Consider the following 10,910-nt stretch of genomic DNA (forward strand, 5'->3'; position numbering starts at 1 on the left):
CATTTTAAAATATAAATGATAAAACGATTTTGTCGGAGTTTAGGCTTTATTTTAAGAGATATTCATATCCATTCTTACATTTAAAACCTACATATCTTAATTACAGTCTTAGGATATAAACCAATCACAGACTTATATTAATATTTAAATATTACTTAAGTCTTGAAATAGTAAATTGTGAATACAGGTTTTAAATACTTTTGATATATTTGCACTATTAATGAATTTTTTTTAGTATGAGATACTCACAAAGCTCGCGTTTCGCGACTATTTTCTCCGGTCTGAAATAAAAGGATGAATTTCTGTGTGATTTCTTTTAAATCAATCATTAATATTTGTCTACGTAACAATTCTACTTACGTGACGCTGCAAACAAGCAGTATCGAATTCCCGTTGTAATATAACATCGATCTCGTTGCATGCTTCGCTCGTGAGAAATGCGTCGCAAATCTTTTGTGCAATTTTTCCGCTACCGTCCGAACCGCTGGGTGCGATTGCTAGAGTCGCCATCAGGAAATCGGCCGGATTATAATTGCATGGACACTCGTAACCTTGACTATGGGTGACAATGGTAATGACAGTGAATGATTTAATCTAATATATTCAGAATGTAGCTTCTTTCAAAGAATTTCTGGTAAAAAAAATTCTCATATCATCACAATATTTAATTTGTAATATTTTAAATGTATGTATATTTCTGAAAAATACGTTTTAAATTTCTTCAGCTTTTATAAGTTTTCTTTGAAAATTATAAAATGAGAAATTTCAGAATATTTCAGAATTTATATAATATATAGGATGTCCCTTCACATAGTGCTCAAAACTGCTACAGCGACTTCAGCATATGAAAACAAGTCTAATAAACATATGTCCAATTTCAAACGGTTTCGAGTTAAGAGTTATGGAGTATTAAAATAAGAAAACATGAATCGAAATAAATGTTGTTTAATGTTTTTTATTCTATTATTTTGATTCCTGAATCTTATTTTGATAGACTATCACTAGATTTTTCTAGATCATTCGTTCTCAAAATGAGATTCAGAATTCAGAACAATTACGGAAAATGATATTTAATATTACTGATATTACCCATGAAACTTTAAATATTTTTCAAAAAGTCCGAAACAATTTATTAATTCGTGCTAGAAAGTGTGTTGATGTTGATGAAGAAATTTTTTAACATTTTTTGTAAAGCACCTTGGAAGAAAAAACTGTTTATGAAAAAGTACAGAAAAACTACATAGATTGAGACAAGATTTTAGAAATTTTTAATTTTTTCTAGTTATTTGTAGGATGTAAAGTAGGGTTTGTTTGTCTTAGAAATTAATTTTTCGTAGTAACATAAAGTCTCTAATAAAAATATAAATCTTGTCGAAACGTCAAAGAAGTGTGAACAAAGAATTTTAACGTTTCTTAAACACTTCATTGACTTTCCATTGACTCTTAGTGGTTTTGAATATTCATATACGCTCCATGAACTCTCCCCAAACGCTCCGTAAAGTGTACCCAAAACACATCTGTCATATTTTCCACATGTTAAAAAATTTTTTTTTTTTATTAACATTTCTCATACGTTCTTCAACACTCCGCAAAGAATACATGGAGCGTACTGATATACTTCTTAAACACTTCATTCATTATTAGTACTTCGTCTACGCTTCCTAAACGTTCGGCAAAAAGTACACGGAGCAATCAAATACGTTTTGTGTATGCTTCCAGGATATAGAAATAAAAAAATTTATTTTAAAACGAAGCGTCGTTGAGTAGTACGCGGCACCGCTACCAGAGGGACTTAACGAGAATTAACTTCTCGAACTTTAAAAAACCGCACAGACTAGGATAAAGATGTAGCATTGAAAGATTTTTCAGTTATATTCTAATGAAATAATTTTTTAAAGTGAGGCCCTAGGGCTCCAAGAAGAGAGTATAATATATTCTTTTTAGATGTTCACCGAATAAATGAAATATATTTTAAAATATTATTTGCTTATCAAGGACCTCGATTACATTTCATTCACGTTTTAAGAACTCGACGATGCTCCGTCTACGTTCTCTAGAGTGCCTAATTACGCTCTGTTTACATTCAACAAACATTCTATTCGTGCTTGCCGAAGAACTTATCTATACTTTTATTTATGTTTCTTTAACGTTTAGTTGACGCTTCCTTTACGTTCTATGTTCCAATTTTCGCTTCTTACGGGTTTCATTTATGTTTCTGTTACTTCCTCCTTACGCTTTCTTTACACTCCCATTAACGTTTTATTGACATTCGCTTTACGTTTTATTTTCATCAGAGAGATGTTAAAAAGCAAAGGATTTCTTGTTTTTTCAAACAAACAACACCACTTTATGTTACATTACGAACATTTACGAAAAACTAAGAATTTCTAAGATCTTGTCTTAAGCTATGTAGTTTTTCGTAAAATTTTTCTGGCAGAGCATTAAATAGAATAACAAACATTAATTAAAACAATGTATTACGATATTTTTTTATTTCAATACTCTATAACTTCGACATTATATATATATATACATTTTCCCTTTATATACTTTAATTAAGATGAAGTGAGACAGTTAGAGTGAGATAGTACAAGGAGAAAGTATACAGCTACACCTTTCTCTGTAGAATTTTGACAAAATCATTCGTGGCTAGATTCTTTTATAGGAAGTTTAATATTGTATATTCTACATACCAATTTATTGTCAATAAAATTAAGATTTTCTCTATTTCATGTCCGAACGATGAAATGTATACCTGGAGAAAAATTGTATTGCTTGCGTACTGGTACCAGCAAATGCCACTCTACCGTCAGCTAAAAAGATTATACGATGGAAGCTATCGAAGATAGTGGAACTTGGTTGGTGTATAGTGCACAAAACCGTGCGATTACGCAATGCGAAAGAGATCATGTGCGATACGAGGATACTAGCCGAATGTGCGTCCAATCCGGTTGTTGGCTCGTCTAAGAACAGTATTTCGGGGTCCGTCAATAGCTGGAAGGAAAACCGGAAATTTACACAAAGCTTACTAAAGACTAGAATTACACGCGGATACGCACCTCAGTGGCGAAGGCAAGTCTTTTCTTTTCTCCACCTGACAGAATCTTACCATTGTTACCGTCACCGATGCGAGTATCAGATCTATCAATCAGACCGACGTCTCTCAGCAAACGATTGATCCTGAGACGAATGTCCGAGGAATGAATTCTCCCGTCTAATTTCATTCTGGCCTGATAAAGATTGTTAAAGATATAGCGCGCGTAATGTTTGGATTTGAAGTTTTAAAGTGAAGGTACCAATATATGGTCTATTTAAGCATTAAGAATTTTTAAATACTTTTATACACAGATTAGCTAACTAAAAAAGTATGTTCTATGTGAGTTGTAGTTGCTGTGTAATAGGATTTCTACAATAAACCATTACCTAAGCTTTAAGTCTTAAGAAATTACGGACTAGTCACAGTTATATGTGAGAATTATATATATGTAAGCACAATCGATTATGATTTGTCAATTTTTTATGACTTAAGATTTAAAGTTTTGATAATAACTTATTGTAAAAAAGCCTGTTATAGTTACATCTTAAAATTCAATGCAAATTCTTAAGAGTGCGTACTCTTGGATGATTTTATTCTAACTATCCATAACTCTCAGCAAATTCCATGCAACTAGTTATATATGTAACGTACCTCTGTTAACTGTAATTTCTCACTCAACGATACAATTAAAATATAAAACGTGAGTTATATTAAAGTCACATTGGGAAATTATAATTAACAGGTCGTTATATTATGTAAATTGATGTTTGGCTGAGTATCTACAAACAACAAGTAGGCCATATTAGGTACTAAGTTATATATATTGGGTTTAATTATCTCACCATAAACCAAATGTGCTCGAGTACCGTCATCGTCTCGATAAACATGTCTTCCTGATGCATAAAGCCACTATGACGTCTCATATATGAAGAGTCGGCTGGTATGCCATTGATGCGAACATCGCCATGCACCACAACGCCGGCTGCCAATCCAAGTAAAAAACAAGTTTCGAATGTCTTCGTCTTCTTTAAAGATTCAATTATATGAGAATTCTACCTACATTCTGCGCGAAATGCCAATGCTGTCATCAGCGAGCTTTTTCCAGCACCGCTACACAGTTGGGAAATTTGTGTTAAATTTAACACATTTCACGAATCCCAAATCAATTTTTTAATTTAATACAAGATGCAGAATATGTTAAAAAATAATACAAATATTATGTAAAAAGTTAACACAGGTGTAACACTGACACAATTTGTAAGCAAATTACATATGGAAATATATATTTTTTCAGTAACATTAACATATATGATATGTTAATTAACATGTATTTTATTTATTTATCTTCCAAAGGAAAAGATATTCCCCTCAAATATTTCCTAAATATTCTTCTACAATTTTAATAAATTTTTAATTTGTTGTTTTATAGACAAAAATAATAAGAGACATGAATTTTTTGATGTCACATTTTTAAGGAGTGAAACATCTCTTAGAAAAAAAAATCGGTTTTTTCTTTTGAAGCAAAAATATCCTTGAAACTATAAAAAATAGAAAAAATGTTTAACCTTTAGTACACATCTCAATTTTTGATAGCCTTGCTACACACAATAGATCTTTCGTGTTTAGAATTCCTAGATTAATTTTTATCACTTTTATAAGTGTAAAAAAATTATTAAGCGATTTTTATGTATTATATTTATGTATTATATTTATGCATATTTTGACAGCTTTAGAAAGTATTTGTAAAGTTGTCAAAATATACATAAAAATCACTTAATAATTTTTTTACACTTGTAAAAGTAATAAAAATTAATCTAGAACACGAAAGACCCATTGTGTGTAGCAAGGCAAAAACTGAGATGTGTATATTTATAATAAATTGTATATAAATTGTTATAACTAAATATAGTTAACAAAATGAGAAAAATTGCATACAAAAATATAAAATTCTGAAACAAAAAGTTTAAAAGAAAAATTGTTTCAATATCTTAAAGACATTCCAAACTACAAAAGGAAAAAATAGTTTAACTATGCCTGTCAAAAAAATGAATTATTTAGTAACTTGAAAATGTTTTTTTTAATATACATGAATGGTTATACATTGAAGATATTGTAATTGCATTTACATTTTAAACAATGTATTTTATTATTGCTACGTGTTAAAAAACTTATAATTTATTAGGAAAATGTTTTTTATAACATTACAGATAACATAATATATAATATTACAGACAATATTTAACAGGGTGCCATGTTTACTATAGGCTAATTTGTTCTAAGGTTAAATTTTTTTTAATAATTCGCGAATATTCTCGCAATACAAGAACTAGTTGAAAATAGAAAAAAAAAAATTTTTTTTTGTTAAAAAAAATGTACACACGATAGATCATTTGTGTTTACCCAGAAATGAACTTCGGAATTATTTTAGTTAAAGGATGCACGCAATGAGGTATACAAATTGGGATCAATGCACAAAACTTGTTCTCTAAATGCCAAATTTTTTTTTAAGAATAGAAGAGAGTATTTGACCAAGTGCTCTTAGATTTCAAAGAAAAAAAATGCGCAGGACACGAATGACTCAAAAGTATGTAGTAAGGGTTAAAATAAAAATAGAATGATTATAAGAGTACTTAATTATAAGTATAAACAAATTTTTAAAATTTTTATCTTTATAACTAATAAATTAAATTTTTTTTGTAAATATATCAATAGAGTTAGTCCAGATGATTTTAACCTTAATATATGTTATCAAGATCATGATCTTTAATATAATTAAAAGTATAATTGAAACTGATACTAAAAACTTATTTTCGATGTAATATTTCAATAAAACAGTAAAATTAAAACTCGCTTGTTTATACGTATTGTAATATTCAGTAACTGAAGGAAGAATATAATTGATATATAAAGATGGAAAGTGATAATTATTGGTCAATTGGTATTTTTTTTATAATATGTGTTACTTTTGTCTCATGTTACATTTATTCCTCCCTCCTTCTCTCCCTTTCTCCCTTCTAGTTTTCTCTAGATTTTTAATACTGCTACATATATCGAAACATGGCTTAAATGAGATTTTCTTGACAAGTACAATTTTTTATTATTCTATATAAAACTTAAGTTAAGAGCACATTATATTCTTGAGCTATATTCGGTGAGAGCATTAAAGCATTATTATGTCTAATTCTATATCGTTCATTAAATAAGAATTGAATAATGCAATAGCGTTTCACGAATGCTTTGGAAATTAATATTAACTTGTCATTATATAGGATCTTTCAATAGGGACGCTCGAAATTTGTTAGATCATAGTAGCCATGTTGTTAAAGTGACATCTGTCAAATTGGTTGTGAATTGTTTAGTAGTGTATGGCAAATCACCATGAAAGCTCATAATGTTGAGCAACGTATGCAAATCATAAAATCATTTTATTATCAGAATCAGTGCTCTGTTCGAGAAACATTCCGCGCATTACGTGATTTTTATCCTCGCCACAACCATCCTGCCGAATCGATTATTCGACGTTTGGTGGCCAAATTTGAGTCAACCGGTTCGATAAATCAGCCAACATCAATATGTCGCTGAAACGCAAGTCTGCTGATAACATTGCTGCTGTGCGTGAGAGTGTACGGGAAAACCCGAGGCGGTCAATTCTCGTCGTTCACAAGAACTTGGCCTTTCTGCGACTTTAACTTGGTAAATTTTGCGTCGGGACTTGGGTCTGCACTCCTAAAAGTTAAGTTCCTGATCCAGGAATTTAAGGTAAACGACCATAGACGTCGTGTGTTCGCTGATTGGATTCTGGAGCAATTGTTAACCCAAATTTCGCCAAACAAATCATCTTTAATGAGGCCCATTTTTGGATAAATGGATATGTGAACAAGCAAAATTGTCGAATTTGGGACGATACCAATTCGCGAGATACACCAGCTCCAAATGCATCCCGAGAAAGTCACTGTTTGGTGTGGATTTTGGTCTGGCGGAATCATTGATCCGTACTTCTTCCAAGACGAAGCAGGCATTGCCATAACCATCAACGGTGAACGCTACAGATCAATGATAAGTAACTTCTTGTGGCCTAAAATGGATGATATGGATACCGATAACATGTGGTTCCAACAGGATGGCGCTATGTACCACACACCGCATGCCACGATGGACATTCTGCACGAGCGATTTGAGGGCATTGTTATTTCGCGCGGCGGCAACGTGAACTGGCCACCGAGATCGTGCGATTTAACGCCTTTAGACTTCTTCCTTTGAGGCTATCTTAAATCGCAGATCTATACGAATAAATCGCAAACAATTGATGGTCTCAAAGTCAACATAACAAACGCCATCCAGCAAATTCAGCCAGATTTATGCCAGATTTATGCGAGAAAGTCATCGAAAATTGGACCGCCCGAATACGTGTCACCAAGCGAAGCTGCGGCAGATTTGAGCGACGTTATATTCCATACTTAATGCCATAAAATATTCTTTCAAATAAAAAAAATTGAGTGAATATCTCACACACAACTTATTTTATTTACATTTAAAAATCGAGCGTCTTTATTGAAAGACCCTTTATATAATTTGTATTTACCTTCATATTAGGTATGGGAAAAAGTTCGTGGCGTTTTTCCCGTTAGATAGCATTAAAAAAACCATGAACTTTTTCCCATATCTAATATTATTGTAAGTATCGCATAACTTTTATTCTTTATTCCTTGATAATTATTTAATTTTGTTAATTGACATTATAAATTTAAAGCATTTGTTATTTATGTTTCGCGGTGTGCTTTTATTCTAATGAAATTTTTATATATACACGTACATAAAGTTAATTTATTATCGGTTTACCATATATTTTATTGTTAAAGATAGTTTTTAAGTTACAAACTGTTTAATGTCTTCATAGTTTCAATTTTAACGATAATTTATTTTATTTAGTTTATCTATCACAATATTATTAAGGACGTACATACAATCTTTTTTATATGATTTATTGTATATGACATCAAGCTACATCATTAATATGATGTAATTTATTCATTTATTTATTTATTTATACTGACTACTCTTTCTCGCTATTAACCGATGAATTGATTCGGAATCACTCTTCACTACATTATTTATTTTTATCAAGTTTGATTACATATGATATGATTGCGATATATCCTTTGTAACACGAAGATGAGATGATTTTTAGAAATCTGTTATATTATTTATTGTAACTCGAATGTGAGATGATTCTTATAATATGTTAATATAATTAGATACCATGGTATTAGGTGTACAACTTTGCTTCCGCCGTTTTCCTATAGATGGCTTTAGCGATAAGTGGTGGTCGAAATAAATAGATTATAGACGTCATACAATAAACTTGGGCATCTGTCAACATAACCCCATAGAAGAGATTAGTCGATTTGTGTCTGCATCATAAAGTTATTCTCGATTGAAAATGTCAGTTTACGAGCCAAATTCTCATCATTTGCGAGAGGTTTTAATTTTTTGCTCCAATATGAAGAAATCTGCGGCTGAGGCTCATCAAATGCTCTCAAATACTTATGGTAAGGCCGCTATTAGTGAAAGAACGTGTCGTGAGTGGTTTCAACGCTTCAAGAACGGTGATTTTGACGTCCGGCATAGCGATGGAAGAGAGAAGGTTTTCGAAGATGCAGAATTGGAGGCATTACTTAAGCAAGACTCGTGTCAAAATCAAGAAGAATTGGCACGATCATTGGGAGTGACTCAACAAGCCATTTTAAAACGCCTCAAAGCCATGGGAATGATTCAGAAGCAAGGAAATTGGGTGCTGTACGAATTGAAGCCGAGAGATGTTGAACGGCATTTGTTTGCTTGTGAACAACTGCTTGAAAGACAAAGATGGAAGGGATTTCTGCATCGCATTGTGACTGAGGACGAAAAATGGGTTTATTACGATAATCCCAAGCGCAGAAAATCATGGGGAGTTCCCGGCCATGCTTCCACGGCGACGGCCAAACCGAATATTCACGGCTCCAAGGTCATGCTCTGTATTTGGTGAGACCAGCTCGGCATAGGGTATTATGAACTGTTAAAACCGACTGAAACAATCACAGGCGATCGGTATTAAACGCAATTGATGCGTTTGAGCTGAGCATTGAAAGACAAACGGCCGCAATACAACGAGAGACACGATAAAGGGATTTTGCAGCATGACAAGGCTCGACCCCATGTTGCAAAAGTGGTCAAGACATACTTGGAAACGTTGAAATGGGAAGTCCTACCCCACCCGCCGTATTCTCCAGACGTTGCTCTCTCTGACTATCACTTGTTTCGATCAATGACACACGGCCTGGCTGACCAGCACTTCCGGTCTTATGAAGAAGTAAAAAATTGGATCGATTGGATCGATCGTGGATAGCCTCAAAAGATGACCAGTTTTTTCGACGCGGGATTCGTACGCTACTCGAAAGATGGGAGAAAGTAGTGGCCAGAAAGATGGACAATACTTTGAATCATAAATGTATAACCAGTTTTTTACAATAAAGCCTCGAATTTCGGAAAAAAAACGGCGGAAGCAAAATTGTACACCTAATATATTTGGTATTTATGTATTTCTGCGGCTGATGAGGACTAAGTATAGTTGAAACGTACCGTTGAAACTTATCGTTGGAAAATTATAATTTGTGATTAATAAATATTATTTAATATATACCTAACTATAGCTCGTTTAATGTATTGACCTGGGTTTTACTATTTATTAATTTGATTACGAACATTAATTGATCTGTATTAATTGTGCAGTGATTACGGATAATTTACCTGCTGCCTAAGATCGCAGTAAGTTCACCAGGCCGTACCACACCTCGAACTGAAAGTGCGACAGATGTCATCACCGTTTCATTTTATGTTACATGTGAAATAATATATTTTGTTTAAATACCGTTGTTGATGAGCTGTTTGCTTATAGTGCGTCGGTTCTGGTCCATCGCATAAATAGATAAGTTTTGCCAAGAAAGCATCGTTCCTTCTTGATACATTCTACGTTGAGATACATTAAGTTTAACATCCATTATGTTCTAGATTTGATAAGAAAACAAATAAATTTTATCTGGTTTTTTTTCTCAATTGTTTTCTTTAGAGAAGTATATTTTCGAAACATTTTTGTCTTATGATAATCGCAAAAGCGAAAAATAATCTCCAAACATGATAATAAATTCCAAAAAATTTCAAATATAGCAGATTAAAATCGTGACAAGATACACAGATAGTGACATGTCATACATTTCTAATAATTATTCAGCTATATTTAATATACCTAAAATTCCTATCTTTGTTTGTTCTATGACATTATCAGTATTAAATATGATCATATAACTCCTTTAAAGCAACACTTTAGCCGGAATTCATAGTTTTCTTAAGACATTTCAAGCACTAGTTTAGAGATCATCTCGAATCTTGAGCAACGTTTATGGATTCCGCTCTCTGTATTGCTATAAGTTGACTAAATTTATCACTTTATTTGTGACATGTTGTTTAGTATTGTATATTTTGTTAACGGAATAAATTATTTTCATGCAATTAATGAAGTGTTTTTATTGTGTCAAAAATGTAAAATGATATTAAAATTATAAAAAATTTAAATATATAGAGCGATATATAAAAATCGATATATAAAAATATATATTTATTTTTTATTAATTTGATAAAAATAACTTTTAGAAACAAAATCTTAGAATATTTCAGAATTTGTATATATAAAGATTCTCGAAAAGAAATGTAGATTTTCTTAGAATTAAAAAAAATATTACAATTCATATGAAAAATCTGAGAAATTTTTTGATAAATTATTCAAGAAATTTTTTAAAAGTAGATTCTAAAAAATTATATGAAAAATTTTAAGAAAAAT

The 10,910-nt window shown here is 31.6% G+C and overlaps 1 protein-coding gene across 1 annotated transcript in view; it reads right to left on the reverse strand.

The window, feature by feature from the left end:
- LOC108693216 (protein scarlet) overlaps nucleotides 1–10,074 on the reverse strand; it is a 12,659-nt gene extending 2,585 nt beyond the window's left edge. Inside the window, exons 1-8 of the mRNA XM_018202041.1 lie at nucleotides 9,945–10,074; nucleotides 9,824–9,872; nucleotides 4,098–4,147; nucleotides 3,880–4,019; nucleotides 3,060–3,230; nucleotides 2,756–2,994; nucleotides 361–556; nucleotides 250–281 (exon numbers count right to left, since the gene is read on the reverse strand). Coding sequence (XP_018057530.1) covers nucleotides 250–281; nucleotides 361–556; nucleotides 2,756–2,994; nucleotides 3,060–3,230; nucleotides 3,880–4,019; nucleotides 4,098–4,147; nucleotides 9,824–9,872; nucleotides 9,945–10,074 — 1,007 coding nt within the window. The remainder of the gene's footprint in view (nucleotides 1–249; nucleotides 282–360; nucleotides 557–2,755; nucleotides 2,995–3,059; nucleotides 3,231–3,879; nucleotides 4,020–4,097; nucleotides 4,148–9,823; nucleotides 9,873–9,944) is intronic.
- Between the last annotated feature and the right edge of the window lie 836 nt (nucleotides 10,075–10,910).

Source organism: Atta colombica, unplaced genomic scaffold (assembly GCF_001594045.1).
Source record: "Atta colombica isolate Treedump-2 unplaced genomic scaffold, Acol1.0 scaffold89, whole genome shotgun sequence".
Taxonomy (NCBI): domain Eukaryota; kingdom Metazoa; phylum Arthropoda; class Insecta; order Hymenoptera; family Formicidae; genus Atta; species Atta colombica.